The sequence below is a fragment of the Cucumis sativus genome, chromosome 3 (assembly GCF_000004075.3).
Source record: "Cucumis sativus cultivar 9930 chromosome 3, Cucumber_9930_V3, whole genome shotgun sequence".
In the NCBI taxonomy this organism is placed as follows: domain Eukaryota; kingdom Viridiplantae; phylum Streptophyta; class Magnoliopsida; order Cucurbitales; family Cucurbitaceae; genus Cucumis; species Cucumis sativus.
Window position 1 is genome coordinate 23,133,512 of NC_026657.2, and position 16,364 is coordinate 23,149,875.

The following is a 16,364-nucleotide window of genomic DNA, read 5'->3' on the forward strand; positions in this document are numbered from 1 at the left end:
TGAGGACAAAGTATCCTGAAAGTACTCGTGTTGGTTTGTGGGGGAGAACTTTCACTCTTCTAATAAGCCTTTAAGAATAGTAATGATAATCAGGTCGCAGGAAAATGTCCAAAATTCAAATTCTAAATCTTGGTTCAAATTTTGAGACTTTCAACAATATCGTGAAAAAACAAACCCACGAAACTGACCATTTTTTTTAAAATTATTTTTTAAAAAAAATTCAAATTTGTTATTCCTTATCATCGTCTTTTTCTCTTATCTACAGTGATTTTTTTCCTCTTCTTCTCCATTTTTTTTAAATATTTCTGTTTGTCATTCTGTTTGTCATTCCTTAAACAATGTGCCAAATATAAAATATTGTAAAAGAAAATTGTTAGGATATTGAATTGTCAAAAATAAACGATCCAGGATTAATATTTAGTCTATTCTTTTAGTAATAATGGAACAATTTGATTCTATTCGTAGGAACAAAAAGAAGCAGATCTATTCTATACTCGATAAGTACCAATACGCAATGGTAGATGGGAATTGATCATATTTTATATGAATGAATGTATACATACTTGTTCATCATTCAAAAACCTATTCGGGAAGAAGTTTCTTTTATTAATTTAATTCTGTTTTCCTTTTTTATGAACTTATTATTATTAAATCTATGTATAAATATGTTAAAAGATAAAATCTGATAAAGGCTCATCTTATTTATTAAGGCATACAAAAAAAATAGCCAAATTTAAACGACTGTTTCCCAAATATAAACGATCGCGTATCAAATCTAAACACAAAAATTGCTAAATGTAAATGATCAATGTAAACTGTAAACGATCATGTGCCAAATCTACAAGATCGTTTAAGCGATCGTGTAGGAAAGAATAGCCAAAGCTAAATAATCGCGAGCGATGAATGCCAATTAATCACATACATTGACCTATGAGCTTTTTTCGTTTTCAAAATTGTTCTTTAGAATGTAAATATTTTATCGCTTTGTTATAATTTTTTAAAAGACCCCTACTTATTTTGTATAAATATTTCTATAGATGTCTAAAAATATGTAGAACGTCTAAAAGTTTAGTCTTTAAAAAATATATTAAAATTTTTATTTCTACACATTTATTTTTACTAATTTGAATTTACTTTCAAATTAATGTAGTTTATATACCTTTTATGTGTTTTTTTAAATAAAATAATTAATATTAATTTAATATTTTATTAAATAAATAAAATATTTATTAAGATATTAAAATTTTAGATTTTCTATTGAGATGGATAACGTGAGTGTATTTTTGTCTATCATTTATAGATTTTAAAATTTTACTACATTTTATAAATAATTTACTTAATCTTATGTTTACTTGAAAACAGTTAGAATAAATACTAATTTATATTTATATTTGAAATTTTTTCTAAAATAATAAAAACATGTAGGATCTAACCAAGAAGAGTGATATATGTGGTTGATAATACTTTAGCCATAAAGATATCACAAAGTAAACTATACAAGTTAGATAAAAGTTTCACAAACGTTTAAAAACATCTTTTAGGAGAATGATTGTTGTAGGCTAGTGAGCAAGAGAGCACTATCTAGCTTTAGTAGCATACAAATCCAATTAAGAAGGATTGACTAACTAGTTTTATACCCCTACCCCTATATAGTGTATCATAATATTTTCAGTGGATGTGGCTCTTGCATGTGAAAATGGTGTGTAGTTACTCACTACAAATAGTATTAGAAAATATATATATATATATATATGTACTATAAAGGGTTTGCTTGAACATGCAGGCACGACAACATGCCATAGACAACACCATGCACGAAGTATCCATCTAGTAAGAGAAAAAGAAAAAGATGGGTAAAATAACTAAAAAGAAGGTCCTCTCGACATGAAAATCTCAAAAACTCATGCTCCAAATGTTTGGACTTATTATATATCTGCAAATACATGCTCATTCTAAGAAAATATTAAATTCCTGCGAAAACAAACCACCTCAGATGTGAATTTTCATTTCCCAACAAGAGACTTCGAGGATTTGGCAATGATAAATAGTTGTGCAGTGAGTAAACGTCTTACATTTTGGTTAAAAAATAAAAATAAAGTAAATGATCTTAATCATGTGAGAAACACTGATTCACCACACAATTTTGGTGGTTTATTTTTATCCCATCTACGAGGTGTACTATATATCTCATCGAGACAAACTCTATATTCGTTTCGAACAACAAAAGCCAATTAATTAAGTACGACAATATATTCCAACATGCTTTAAAATAATTTATAGCATTTTTACCGTAATCGAGAGTCAACAGAGTGAATCACGCACCGGGGCAGCAATGAAATAAGCCATCACCATATATTGCAACCAAATAGCCTGCTGTCATTTTTCAACCTTCAAAGGCTCCAACACTTTAAAAGTTTCTTTGTACTGCTGGGGGCAATTTGCATAAGCATTATAGGACCCTGTTTTGCTGAAGGAGGCTCGACCAACAAGCATTCTCAACCGCTCAGAGTGCTCCAATTTACCCTTTAACATCACTTTTCTGCAGAAAGTACTGGGTCCAAAATCTGGATTGCCATCCCTTAAACCCACACTACATCACGAGCTGCATAGTTTTTTTTCTAGTGGCTCAGATTCTATACTTCGATCAGCTTTCAATCTCCACCACTCAATATTTTCTCCCCCATAATGCACGTTTTTGGGCCTGCGGATTTTGGGGATTGCTGCAATTGTTAAATAATAACTTGGGGTCAAGTTTAGTTGTTCAAACCAAATACTGTTTCATTCGATCTCAATGGTGTGATTTCTTCATCCTCAGATACTCATTGCCTGGTTATGTTTCCTTGGCTCCATAGAGGTTGGCTAAGACTACAACCCCATAATTGGCACCAACCAAAACTTGAAAACTTGAAGCAATAGCTGTCTGAATCTCCTTCAAGCAATTGAGATGTAAAGAAGTCTTTACTTTTTACAAGTGACTTAGAATTGACACCAAAAAAGAATACAGGATATGGATGTAAATCTTCTCAAAACAATGCAACGAGATTCACTCCGTGTGTGTTGGTTGGCTCTTATTTTGAAATAAGTAGCTCTATTAATAGTGTTTAGCTGGGTTAGACCCTCGAATCAAGGAGCAGTATCAGCAATAATTCTGCCAAGAGAATCTAATTTCTTCTCTTTCCTACACATCAAGTTCACATGCAGAATGACAAAAGACTATCACATGTCTTTGTTTCTTGTGAAAATGTTAAATGACCTTCACTTTTTTTACTTTGCTTTCAGTTATATCCTTACCCACCAACTACTGAAGCACTGAAGCCCGTTACTTACATTACTACTCTTCCCACCCTTCATTACATATCCTGATATGCATTGAACATTAGATAGGCACTTCTTTCAAAGAATAAAAAAGCGGCTTCTCTCTTATCTTCCATAATATAGCCATGAATCATATTCTACTCTTTGTCTTAGCTTCCTTGGTTCCAAGTTTCTTTCTGTTTGAAATTAAGGCTGCTCATTCTCACCCGCCAAGAACAACATATTCTCAGATTACTGTCATGGGTCTTGTTTATTGTGACACCTGCTCCAACAACACCTTCTCCAAACACAGTTACTTCTTATCAGGTAATCCCCGATTCCATTTCTTCACACTACATATTTACTCGAGTAAGGTCAAGGTAAAAGTTTAAGTCCTAATTAAATTCAAGATGAAACTAGAATTGAAATGGTCAAAACTAGTATCTGTTTTTGTAATTATGATGTGTAGGTTTATCATTTTCAGTTTGAACTTTTTGTTTCTCCCTTCTCTAAGCTTTGATAATATGGTTGGGTTTAAATAGATTTTAGTAAACTAATTTAAAAAAGAGAATTGAATTATTGAAAGAGGGATTGAAAAAATTGATAGTCGTCGGCGCAGTGTGTGTTTATTTATTGTAAATGATGGGTGAAAAACAAACAGGTGCAGAAGTTCGAATCGACTGCAAATTAAAAGCAGAGACGCCGCGTACGGCGGAGCAGATAGCGTTCTCAGTGAACAGAACGACAAACAAATACGGAGTGTACAAGTTGGAAATACCTTCGGTGGACGGAATACGATGTGCAGAGGATTCAGCAATGGTGTCGTTCTGCCAAGCGAGTTTGATGGGAAGTTCATCGTCGTCTTGCAATGTTCCTGGATACAGAAGCACATCGGGAGAAATTTCGATAAAATCAAGACAGTCAAACATTTGCATTTACAGCTTAAACCCGTTGAATTACAGGCCATCGACGAGAGACGATATCTTGTGTGGGAATTAGAAGAAGAAGAAGAAGAAGAAGAAGAAGATTAGGTTTTGATCTCAGTTATTGTGTTCTTGTTGGGTTTGTGTGGCCATGGATTGGAAAGTGTGATTTTGTTTATTTAACAAAAAGACTTTATGTGTTAATGTTGTTTGTACAGTTTTGGAAAGAAGGAACCTCCACGTGCAGTGCGTGTGCTTTTGCTTCCTCTCTTCTTTTTCTTTTCTTTTTTCGTTTTCCAATTTACAATTAATATTTTCAACTTCTTTTTCTAACTATGGCATCCACTCTTTTATTTGAAGTCCTAACTCCCATTTTCCAAACCCTCACTTTATATACCACCAAACCTTTTTCTTTTAACTGGTTACTAAAAATTTCTCATTCTATTTTAGTACATCAAAATAGTGAGATTTGTATAAATAACATAACATAAATTTGTATTCTAATATAGTACAATTTTGTATTGTATAATTAAAATAGTTTTGTTGTATAATATCCTATTATTTAAACATATATAATTTCTATGAAAATGAAAGTAAGCACACATCATGATATTAGACACCAAACTTTCTTCCATATACATTCTATTCTATTACTAACTAATAGATGATTTTGTTATTTAAATAATTCAAAAAATATATATAAAAACTAAACCAATCTAATGTGGTTGATTTCAAAAGGAGTAAATTAAAATCATGCCCTACATTTCACAACTCAAACATGAATAGTTTCATCGTAATCAACTTTCACCAACAACCAAATTGAAATTTTGATGTGAAAATCAAACCTCATTTCAGGGTTTAATTAATCATTTTCGATACTTCATAACTCTTCTAAGCTCGTCATTTTCTACATCTCATAAGACACCTTTATTTAAAATTGACACCCCTAAATTGTCTGTAATTTGTCATAATCGATCACTCTTTGATCATAAACTCTTCTTTACCACTTTACGTACAAACAAAGAAATTTTTAGAAGGTGAGTTAAGAAAGACAAACAAACAAATTAAAAATATATATTTTTATATAAAAAGAAATAAGGTTGACTTTACATAATTAAAGCTATAAGTTGTATTAAAAAAATGTTACAGTGAGAGACTTAAAAGATTACAACACATTTTATTATGGGTGTCAAAAGCCATTATATAAAATAACTTGAAAATATCTATGGAATCCAAAAGGATTGATACCTTATGACAACATTTGTCAAATCATATATACATCTTATTGATGTAAAAATATTACTCTGCATTTTTTTTAAAAAAGTTGGGAGGATGAATTAAAAAAAAAAATACACAACAAACAAATTAACACAAACAATAAACAAATTAAGAAAAATCAATTAAAATTTTGGAAAAAAAATAGTAGAGAATAGGTGGGAGTTGGAGAGATTGATGACAAATTTCGTTATTAAATATAATTAATTGTAAAATCATTAAATATTTAATTACATTTATAAATTGAAATTAAAAAAAAATCTACATTCTAATATTTCATCTTCTAACCTTTGTGCTTTTTTTTATTATTATTAATTTTATACCACTAATTTTAAAGATTATTATTTTTAATTTAAATGTGCATAACTCTTGAAATTCCTCTATTAAGTATAATTAAATGAAAAATCATTAATTATTTACTGAATATTTAGAAATTCAAATACAAAACTTTATGCATGCTAGTATTTCATCTTCTGACCTTTCTGTTTTTCTTTTCTTTTTTTATTAAATAATTAATAGTTAGTTTTCTTAAATAATGGAAGAAAAATTGCACTAATTAATTAATAAATACAATAAAATGAAAATGTCAATTACAATAAAACCAAAGTTGTAATAAGTAAATCCAAGTTTTAAAAAGGACAAAATGGAGATAAAAAAGTGTCTCCCTATAGCCACTTTTTATATATAGTATAGGTATTAACTTTCAAAATTAGTAATTATCTCTTCAATTATTATATTTGTCTATGATCTTTGTTGTCCTAACCCTTAAGTTATCACGTTCGTTGAATCGCTTCACAACTTTTGAGAATTGTTTACTAAGAAGGGCAAGAGAATCAGTTAGGTTTCATCAACTTCTTTACTTTTATTCTAATTTGATTCCTCATCACCCACAAATTGAAAAGCCAACCCTTTATACCCTTCTTATCATTCTTATCATCAAAAGTTAGTTCAAATGTGCGTAAGGAACCAAACAGCTAATCTAACTTCTAGGTGGCAGTATCATTTGCTTCTTCATAGCTGCTAGGTTTATGTCAAAACATTTTGGTAGAGAACAAGGAACCTTACTAACCAATTTATGTTCAGAGAACTTTTCACCAAGCACAAACGACTCGTTTGCCATGTCCGGGACAAGAATATTGTAAGTCAATAATGGTTTCATCATCCATCATCTTGAATGATTCAAACTTAGATGTTAAAATTTGAAGACTAGACATCTTTGCCTTGGATGGTACCTTCAAAAGCAACCTCCACAGTTCCCCATAATTCTTTAGCGAACATAAAGGTACTTATCAGTTTGAACACATTCTTGTAACCTCCATTAAAGATTGCATTGAGAGCACGATAATTTCTCAGAGATGCTACATCTTCAGCATCGGTGCAATCTTCTTCTAGTTTAGGAGAATCTTTTCCTTCGACATCAGTGATAGAAGGATGAGTCCAGCCTGAGACGACTGTTTTCCAGATTTTGTTGTCAATGGATTTAAGAAAGACAATCATTCTGGCCTTTCAATAGGCATAGTTCGAACCATCAAGCGCATGAGTTCTAGTTGTTGAGCCACGAGAATTTCTCTGAGATGCCTCATCTTTAGCATTAGTCTAATCTTTCTCTAGTTTAGAAGACTTTTTTCCTTCAGCACCAACGATAAAATGATGAATTCAGCTTGAGACGACTACTTTCCAACTTTTGCTATCAATGGATTTGAGAAAGATAATCATCTTAGCCTTCCAATAGGCATAGTTCGAACCATTCAAAACATGAGGTCTGGTTATTAAGCCACATTCTCTGATCAAATCCATAGTCAATCTGTCACGCTAGATCCGATTCACTCTATGCAATAAAACAAATGCGACCGCCTAGACATTCAATGAGATACTCTACACGAAGTAATAGGTCACACACCTAGTGAGCGAAATTAAAAGACAAACGCAAAGAAATATAACGCGAAATATGGAGAATAAATTATGGAAATTTCATTCATACTTTGAAAACAAGTGCATTTAGTACTTTTACAACATTTATCACAAAACTACTAGACATGACTCATAACAACACTTATGCTTCTCTCGCCTAACTACTATATGTTATGCGAGTTGACAGTGGCCACTACCAAAATGATGTGATTTAGGAGGCACGATAGACGATCAAGAATCTAAGGTACAACGCTGGATGTCATTCTCTACTTGGGGGGAAGAAGGGGGAGAACAAAACAAAACATTTGAAATGTTAGACGAAAAGAGTGAGATCTTTTATCAATCGCCTTAAATAAATCAAGTCGGCTTTAACACGCCAACTCATTTCGTCAAATCACATGACATGAATAATATACAGTATCATCAAATAAACATTAGTTTAAATCAAACCAAATCTCGTGCGTTAGGCAAATCATGATATCTCATTATTATCAACCATTTTCATAAATTGTTTTGAAATTATCCCCTTTTAAAAGAATTTCATCTTAGTTTAGGGAGATCATTTCTCTTTATTTCCCTTATTGTAATTCATGTCACATCGCATGCCTTTTGCATGTGACATGATCATCTCACAAAATCGTTCTGCATGTTTAATTACATCTTTGTACTCTTTCCTTAACTCAAGCGTTTATCACACTTTTTTGTCAAGTTGCAGCTATAGACTGCTTTTTCGGCGGGAAAACTTTGCTCTTCTGATTGTGTCAGCTCTTTTATCTACCCCTGAGAAGTCACATCACTCCAACTACCGTTCTTGTCATTTTGTGAGCTTTCCTCGCGTGATGTTTTTAGGTTCATCGTTCGAGGTTGTTAGTTGCCAATCACGATCCATCGCATTGCCCTTGCGCGAGATGTCGCGTATGAATTGCTCCTTTTACCTTTACCCACTTGTCCTCCATTTGAACATGTTAAACACGTAAGACAGGAATAACATTAATCTAAGCATATTTCTAAATATTTATGCATTTACAACATAAGTTACGTGTTCTGAGCACCCTTTAGGCGTTTTAATTAACCTCATTATTCTAACAAAAAAGACTATAACGGTCGTTTCCATACGTTATCACTTGTATCTAGGGTCAAGAACTACATAAACATATAATAATAAATTGGTCTTCTCACTTGTACTTATGCCCCAATACTTGTTGAGTTTTGTCTGCATGCTTAATATCATATGACTCAATACTGCATTCTCATACAACGAGTATTCACGAATTATTTATTGGATCAAACAAAGTTTGTGAAAAAATATGTTTGAAGTCACAGACATAGATGCAGAAAACTTCATTGTTACCTTTGAAAATGTCTTTAGGAACTTTACAAATACTGTTGCAATATCCCAATCTTCAGCCATAGGAATATCATCTTTTGGCAAATAACTAGGACCATGCTCCTCTAATCTTTCAAACGTCTTTTGACATTTAATTGCACCATCCAACATAATGAAAATAGAATTCCATATTGTTGGAACATCTATCGTAATACAATTTTTTGTGACATCTTATATTTTTAAATCTTTAAATATTTGCAGTCTAGTAGAAGATGACCCAACATATTTCACAACGTTTCTGATTCGAATGATAGACATGCAAATCTTTTAAAGCATCACTAACAATTAAACTAAGAATATGAGCACAACATCTAATGTGAATAAATTCACCATCCAACACCAACCCATTTGATTTGCCTTTAAACTTTTTAACCAAGTATGCAATGGCTACATCGTTTGAACTCACATTATCAAATGTTACAGTAAAGAGTCTATCAATACCCCAACCTTCTAAGCACTTTTCAATGACTCTACCTATTATATCTCCTTTATGATTAACTATTTGACAAAAGTTTAAAATTCTTTTGTGTAAGTTCCAATCATCATCAATGAAATTAGTTGTTATAACTATATAATTAATATTCTGCACAAAAGTTCATGTACTTCTTGTTAAACAAACTCTTTGGTCACTTCGAGTTAATGCACTTTTTTACTTTTTTTTCTCCCTCATATACATTTGAAAACAATCCTTTGCAACGACTACTCTTGATGAAATCAGAAACTTTGGATTTAATGCCCGAAAAAATTGATGAAACTCTTCACTCTCTACAAACTTAAATGGCAATTCATCCAAGATAACCATACTAGAAAGCATAACAATTTATAACAATTTTCTTGAGTGAAGTATGTAGCCATCAAACTACTTTCAGAATCTTCCTCTCCTTCAACGTTATCTCTTCTTACATTTCTTAAATGTCTTTTTAGATTAGTTGTATCATTCCTTTTTAAATCAAAAGCATATGAAGTCCTACAACATTTACAAGTAGCTCTAGGATATTTAGGATCACATCTTTCTACTATTTATAAAATGTTGATGATGGCTTAACCGTTTATTTTCCCTAACATTAGACTAGAACAACTTTATTTTGAAGTTTCATCCACAGAGAATGAAGTCATATCCTAATAATCATCAAACAAAACACACACAAAATTTTAACTATTAATCATCAAATAAAACAATAAGCTAAGTAAAGTATATCACGATTTTTTTCCTTCCTTCGTATGGCCATACTACTTGATGAACAATAACATATAACATATAAAACAAGTCACTAAGAAAGTAAAGCTAAAGATGAACTATAAAATAAGAAAATGGCATGCTGATATTATTTTCCTTTGGAGATAATTCCAATGTCAAAGAATTAAGAGATAATTCAATGTCAACGGTACGAATCAAAACAATAATGATCATAATCAAATGCCTTACTACTGTTATATCTTGCTTCGACTACATCAAGGAAATTGATTAAAGAAGTAAAACAGACGCACTAAAATGAACGTTTATTTTAGCGATTTCAAAAACTTCCAAATCGACTTAACTAAATTTGCATTGCTTATCGTCCACAAATAGCCTTCAAACAATACAAAATTTACATAAACTTATCCCAGCCATGCCTAATCCTAAAATTTACATAAAAACAACATGATTAATTGTAGTATTTACATAAAAAATACTGTAAAATCGTCAAATACCTTAAAAGCTTCAACCAACACTAGAGGCTACCGTGAAAACAAAACCCATGTCAAAGGCTACCGAGAGAGCCAAACCGACGTTGGAAGATACCAAAAGGAGAGGAGACTGACGAATAATGAGAGAAGACCCAAGAAGGAGAATGATAGAGAATAAACGAAGGAGGCCCACAAATGACAGAGAATGAGCAATGAAGGAGAAAATGAAGAAAAAAACAAATGACTTCTTTTCTTTAATTTTAACCTAATCGGGTAAATACACCCGAACCGAGCCGAATCAAAATTGATTTTGATTCAATACAATTGTTCTTTTATACCAATCCAAACTCGAACCAAATCGACTTGGTTCGACTTGGTTCATCAGTTCGATTTTGTTTTCTACACCCCTAGTAAAATATACAAATTCAACACCGGCAACATTTAAAGCCAAACTGACGCCAAGGCTACCAAGGAGAGGAGACTGACGAATAATGAGAGAAAACTCATGAAGGAGAATGATAGAGAGTAAACGAAGGAGGCCCACTAATGACAGAGAAGGAACAATGAAGGAGAAAATGAAGAAAAAGACGGACAACTTCTTTTCTTTAATTTTAACCTAATCGGGTGAATGCACCCGAACCAAATCGAATCGAATCAAAATCAATTAAGTACAATTGTCCTTTTAAACTAATCCAAACCTGAACCAAATCGACTTGGTTCAGTTTGGTTCATTGGTTCGATTCAGTTTTCCACATCCCTAGTAAAACACCCTTAAATGTGATTGGTTTTGTTTTCACTCTTCACTCCACTACTTCAATGAAGCCATATGCAACAAAAAAAAAAAAAAAATGCAAATACTTAAAAAAAAGTTCATGAAAACAAATTTAAAAAGATCAAAACAACTCAACAAAATGACATTTGAAAAAAAAATGGTTCGTTTTTATATTTGAAAATAAAACAAAAATATGATTTTGTGATTTAAAACATGGGGTATTTTAAGAGAAAAATAAAGATCTATGATGAAAGAAAAGTCCTTTGGGTTAAAATAACTTAATGTTTTTAAAGAATCAACTCACAACATACAAATGAATTTGATTGTATAAAGTTGGTCAACTAATTAAAAATTCAAACGCAAAAACATAATAGAAGTTGAAAACAAATTAAAAACAATAAAATAAAATAAAATGATATTTGAAAAAAAAATTGGTTTAGTTTAGATATTTGAAAAAAAAACAATATGATATTATGATTACGAAAGTTTTTAACGATAGTTTCTGATAAGATATTTACATGACCAAATACACTTTAATTAGTCTCCAAACTATGTCCAACAAATACATTGAAAAACAAATACATCGCAACTAAAGATCGATTAACTAAACTATCTAAATTGCTTTTGAACTTAACAAAAACTCTGTATCAATAATTTTCTTATTCTAGACTCAAGATATCAGTTTAGAAAGTGATGATTGATCAGATAAATATTTTATCTAAATAATATCAATTATAAAGAAAGAAACCAATTTAGATTGGAGTATGGATTTTTCAATTAAAAGACGTCAATTAAAATTACTATTACTCATCAATTATGATATGTTGTTGATGTTAATTCAATATTTGACAATGGTGCATCCAAAACATACTTTGTGACGAAAAAATTGAAGGAAAAAAATGAAAGATTTGAAAAAAGCCAACTACAACATGAATTAAATTATTTTAACAACAAAATAATAAAATCAAATAACAAACATAAATTAAATTATTTTAACAATAAAATTATGTATTCGGACTAAGATTTAGTTAAATAAACATATCTTATAATGAAAAATTTGGAAGGAGGGGAAGATCAGTATTCTGGTGAAAGATGTAAGTATGAGTGATTTTTGGTGTGAAAAATGGAATGAGTGGATGATTTTTGGTGTGAAGTATAGAGAGATTTCGTTGAAGGATGGAAGGTATAATGGCGAAGAAGAGAAGTGAGATGGAAGGAAAGGCACGATAATTTTTTTTTTCAAATGAGAGGTAGCATGCTCAATTTTTAGGGTTTTATAGGTAAAGTCGTGTATTGGATACATGACTTCACTGCATAAAGGATAAGTGTTAATAGATTCATACAAACGAAGTCGTGTATCCGATACAAGACTTCGCTGCTACGCGACAAAATGTGGCAAATCTAGTAGTCAACGCTACAGTTGACTACCAAAAGGTAAAGCTGTATCGTAGTCGTGTACCAAGTCTACGACTCTAGTCAGATTTTTTACTATAATTATATAGTCGGTTTACGATTTAGCAAAGTCGTGTACCGAGTACACAACTTCACTATTCTTTTTTTTTGAGGACATATATCCTATTATTGTCAATATTTATAAAAATCACGTTACTTAAAAAAAGAAAATTCGAATTTGCTATATTTCAAAACACATTTTTGCTATTTCTCAAAATGAAAGTGTATACCTGATTTTTGCGGATGCTCCATATTATATTGTGACAAAAGGTGAGGTCAACTTTACCATTCAGCAGGACGACATTATTCGGCCCACTAGCATAAGCCCAAGCCCATCTTGTTCTTTATTTTGCCCTAGACGTCACCTCTCTTTCCCTCTTCTCTTCACCGCCGCTTATTTATATTTCATCCTTCTTCCCACTCTCCCTTTCACAGGCTCGCGGAAAAATGGTACGTGTCTTCTCTTTCTCTCCTTCCTTTCGGTTTGTTACTCTAGTTTTGCTCTTCCCCTAACATCCACAGTTTATCTCTTGTTTTTGGATGCCAATCTATTCATGAATCAATGTGATGTGTTTTTGGTTGCTTCCCTGCACTTTGGTTGCACATCTGTTGCGTTTTCTGGGTTTTCAGATTTGGACAAACTTCGTGTCATTTGATTTTATGAGATGTTGAAAATGTTGAATCCCTTTCTTTTTCAACCAGTTTTTGGCTTTCGTTGATTTTTTATGTGTTTATTAGCTTTGCTGCTGGGTATTCAACTGCGTCTCTTTAATTAAGCTTCCGAAGTTTGGTTGGTTGGGTCAAGGCGGAATCCTCTTACTTTTTTTCTTTTTTACCGATCTAGTATTCTTTCATGCACACCCTTGGTTTTCTGGCCTGGGCCTTTTACTACGTAGGAGCAAGTTCATCATGATTTCGTTGACAACTATTTATTAGTGAAGAAGTTCGTTCTGGAATGTGCTGCTCTCATTTTTGTTAAACTGTAATGGATGCTTTACTGATGACTTCAGCGCTAATATGCTGGAGTGTAGTTCGATCACGGATAAACATCGATGATCTTTCATGGAGGTTTTAGTATTGTAGTCTCATCCCTCGTAAACATTTTAGTACTCTGAAGAACCCTAAATGCAATTCAAAATTTGATAGTTAAGCATTACAGCAGTTGGTATGAACAGAAATGTTAAGATATCATTTAGTAAAGATTGGTGTCTATTCATACTCCCACATAAGTTTTTGCCGTAACAATTGATTCCTTCTCTTTTCATTTTATTTGATTTATCATCTTTATGATTTTCTAGAATTTGGATTCTTTGCCTTGTATAATATGCTAATATCATTTTATTGTATTCTTAAAGGCACCAAAGAAGGCTGTTGGGAAAGCCTTGGCAAAAAAGAAGCCCGTAAGTGTTTCTTTTCCTTGTTGCATTTCTCCTGTTTTGTTATTGTTCTGGTTTATTGGCTGCTTTTGTGTTTAATACAGTGTTGTGTATATAGGAGAAGGTGGTGAATCCACTATTTGAGAAGCGTCCAAAGCAATTTGGAATTGGTGGGGCCATTCCACCAAAGAGGGATTTGACAAGGTTTGTTAAATGGCCGAAAGTTGTTCAAATTCAGAGAAAGAAGCGGATTCTTAAACAGAGGTTGAAGGTTCCACCAGCTTTGAATCAGTTCACCAAGACCCTCGACAAAAATCTTGGTATTGTCACTGGATGTGCTATATTGAATGAAAATCATATGGCAAACCCTATTATACCACAGTCTTGAATTCTTTAAATAAACTTGTTAGAATTTGGTTGTTTATGTCTATGAAATTTGGATTTTAAAAACCACCTTCAATATGCTATGTTCCAATGCCTTTGCCTTCGGCAATTTTGGTTTTCCTTGAAAATGTGCTGCTTACGAATTTTGAATGGTCCTATTTTGTTACTTTTAAAATTACATGTTGTTTGACTGAGTAAATTTATTTCAAAGCTCTGTTGTTGTTCACTAATCTCATTATTTGTCTGATTGTTTCTTTTGCATAGGGTTTTGTATGATGGTTTCTTTTGTTGTGTTTCTGCTCACGATTTTTGTTTTTTTTTTAATTGGGAAAATTTTGATTCTGATAGGTGTCTGGTCATCATCTGTTTTGATTTTTGTTGGATTTTAAATTTATTTTTGCCTTAGAATTTTCGTTGATCTTGGTTTTGAAGTGTTTGTTGTATGGGTTGAAAATTAATCTATCATGTGTATGCAGCTACAAACCTGTTCAAGATGCTTTTGAAGTATAGGCCAGAGGACAGATCACAGAAAAGGGAGCGTCTTCTAAAAAGAGCTCAGGAAGAGGCTGATGGCAAGCCACATGATGCTAAAAAGCCTATTGTTGTGAAATATGGTCTCAACCACGTGACCTACCTTATTGAGCAGGTGTTGTTTTTAATTCATTCATGTTTAGCTTTTACCTATTCAGTAGTTATAACTGTCTGGGGATTCAAATATACTCATGGCTTAAAACTACTTTTTCAGAACAAGGCTCAGCTTGTCGTCATTGCACATGATGTGGACCCGATTGAATTGGTTGTTTGGCTCCCAGCTCTTTGCAGGAAGATGGAAATCCCATACTGCATTGTGAAGGGAAAAGCACGATTGGGATCGGTAAGTGCCAGCCATTATTTATAATATTTCTAGATTTTTTCGTATGTCTTGAAATACATGTATCAATGATTGTTACTTTGCATTGCTGACAGATTGTCCATAAAAAGACTGCATCTGTTTTGTGCTTGACGACTGTGAAAAATGAAGACAAGATGGAGTTCAGCAGGATTCTTGAAGCCATCAAGGTGATTTACAAAGACATCAGGAAGTCAAATAAATGCTGCATCTTGATTATCACGGTTTTATTGATAATACTGTTTGTGTTTTTGCATTTAGGCCAATTTCAACGACAAGTACGATGAGTATAGAAAGAAATGGGGAGGAGGAATCATGGGGTCCAAGTCCCAGGCTAAAACAAAAGCGAAGGAGAAGCTGCTTGCCAAAGAAGCAGCTCAAAGAATGTCTTAGAGATCGTAGTTGTCCTTTTTTAATTTGCAGATTTTGGTTTAATGGAAAAAAAAAACCACCATGGAGACTTGGCTATTATCTTCAACCTCAGAATTTAGAAGTTTTGTTTACTTATTGGTGTTTTGCTGCTTATTGGCTGATTTCAGATCTAATTTTGATGTTGCGCAGACCCTTCTACTTTGTTCTTTATATTATAGTGTAATTTTCTGCAGATGAATTTATTCTTGAGTAAAATTCGAACTTAGGTTTTTTGTTTTTCAGATGAAGAGAGAACTTGGGGCAACTGAGGTTTTCGAGGCCCCTCTCTGTTTTAGTCATCTGAGAATAATCTATCTATTTAAGATTTTCTTTCATTTCAATTCTCGGAGCATAGTTGGCTAGAGATGTCTCGAGTTTAAAATGGTGCTATGTTTTATTAATTTTCCTATTTTATGTTAGAAAAACTTAAACTAATAATAATCAATGTTTTTCCTCCTAATCTCATTCATTGGTTTTCTTCAAAATCTCATTCACTAGTCTAAACACATTAGAAATTTGTTTTATTAGAATTTATGATCTAAAACTCATTGAATACTATAGTTCAAACACTATTATGGAGTATGTTTTTAAATAGTATTTGTAGCCGACCTCTCATACTGAC

General features: G+C 32.2%; 2 protein-coding genes across 3 annotated transcripts; both read left to right on the plus strand.

The window, feature by feature from the left end:
* The first annotated feature begins 2,107 nt into the window (after positions 1-2,107).
* On the plus strand, positions 2,108-4,483 carry LOC101218162 (major pollen allergen Ole e 1). The gene is made up of 2 exons (XM_004147959.3): positions 2,108-3,621; positions 3,956-4,483. The coding sequence occupies exons 1-2, from the start codon at positions 3,441-3,443 to the stop codon at positions 4,291-4,293; spliced, it is 519 nt and encodes a 172-aa protein (XP_004148007.1). The 5' UTR covers positions 2,108-3,440; the 3' UTR covers positions 4,294-4,483.
* Positions 4,484-13,007: 8,524 nt separating this feature from the next.
* Positions 13,008-16,077, plus strand: LOC101218399 (60S ribosomal protein L7a-2). 2 transcript variants are annotated; one of them, XM_004147960.3, is made up of 7 exons: positions 13,043-13,132; positions 14,038-14,082; positions 14,177-14,378; positions 14,919-15,088; positions 15,188-15,316; positions 15,409-15,501; positions 15,593-16,077. In XM_004147960.3, exons 1-7 carry the CDS (start codon positions 13,130-13,132, stop codon positions 15,722-15,724), a joined length of 774 nt encoding a protein of 257 aa, XP_004148008.1. In that variant the 5' UTR covers positions 13,043-13,129; the 3' UTR covers positions 15,725-16,077. The 2 variants fall into 2 exon arrangements, with proteins under 2 accessions (XP_011651548.1, XP_004148008.1); XM_011653246.2 differs by having other exon boundaries at positions 13,008-13,132; positions 14,919-15,316.
* Positions 16,078-16,364: the final 287 nt, after the last annotated feature.

What these genes read in the sequence shown, in the direction of transcription:
- LOC101218162 (XM_004147959.3), top strand. Translation starts at nt 3,441, where the DNA reads ATGAATCATATTCTACTCTTTGTCTTAGCTTCCTTGGTTCCAAGTTTC. An exon ending in ACACAGTTACTTCTTATCAG is followed by an intron (nt 3,622 to 3,955) that starts GTAATCCCCGAT and finishes AAAAACAAACAG; the next exon opens with GTGCAGAAGTTCGAATCGAC.
- LOC101218399 (XM_011653246.2), top strand. An exon ending in GACCCTCGACAAAAATCTTG is followed by an intron (nt 14,379 to 14,918) that starts GTATTGTCACTG and finishes ATGTGTATGCAG; the next exon opens with CTACAAACCTGTTCAAGATG. An exon ending in GAAAAGCACGATTGGGATCG is followed by an intron (nt 15,317 to 15,408) that starts GTAAGTGCCAGC and finishes CATTGCTGACAG; the next exon opens with ATTGTCCATAAAAAGACTGC.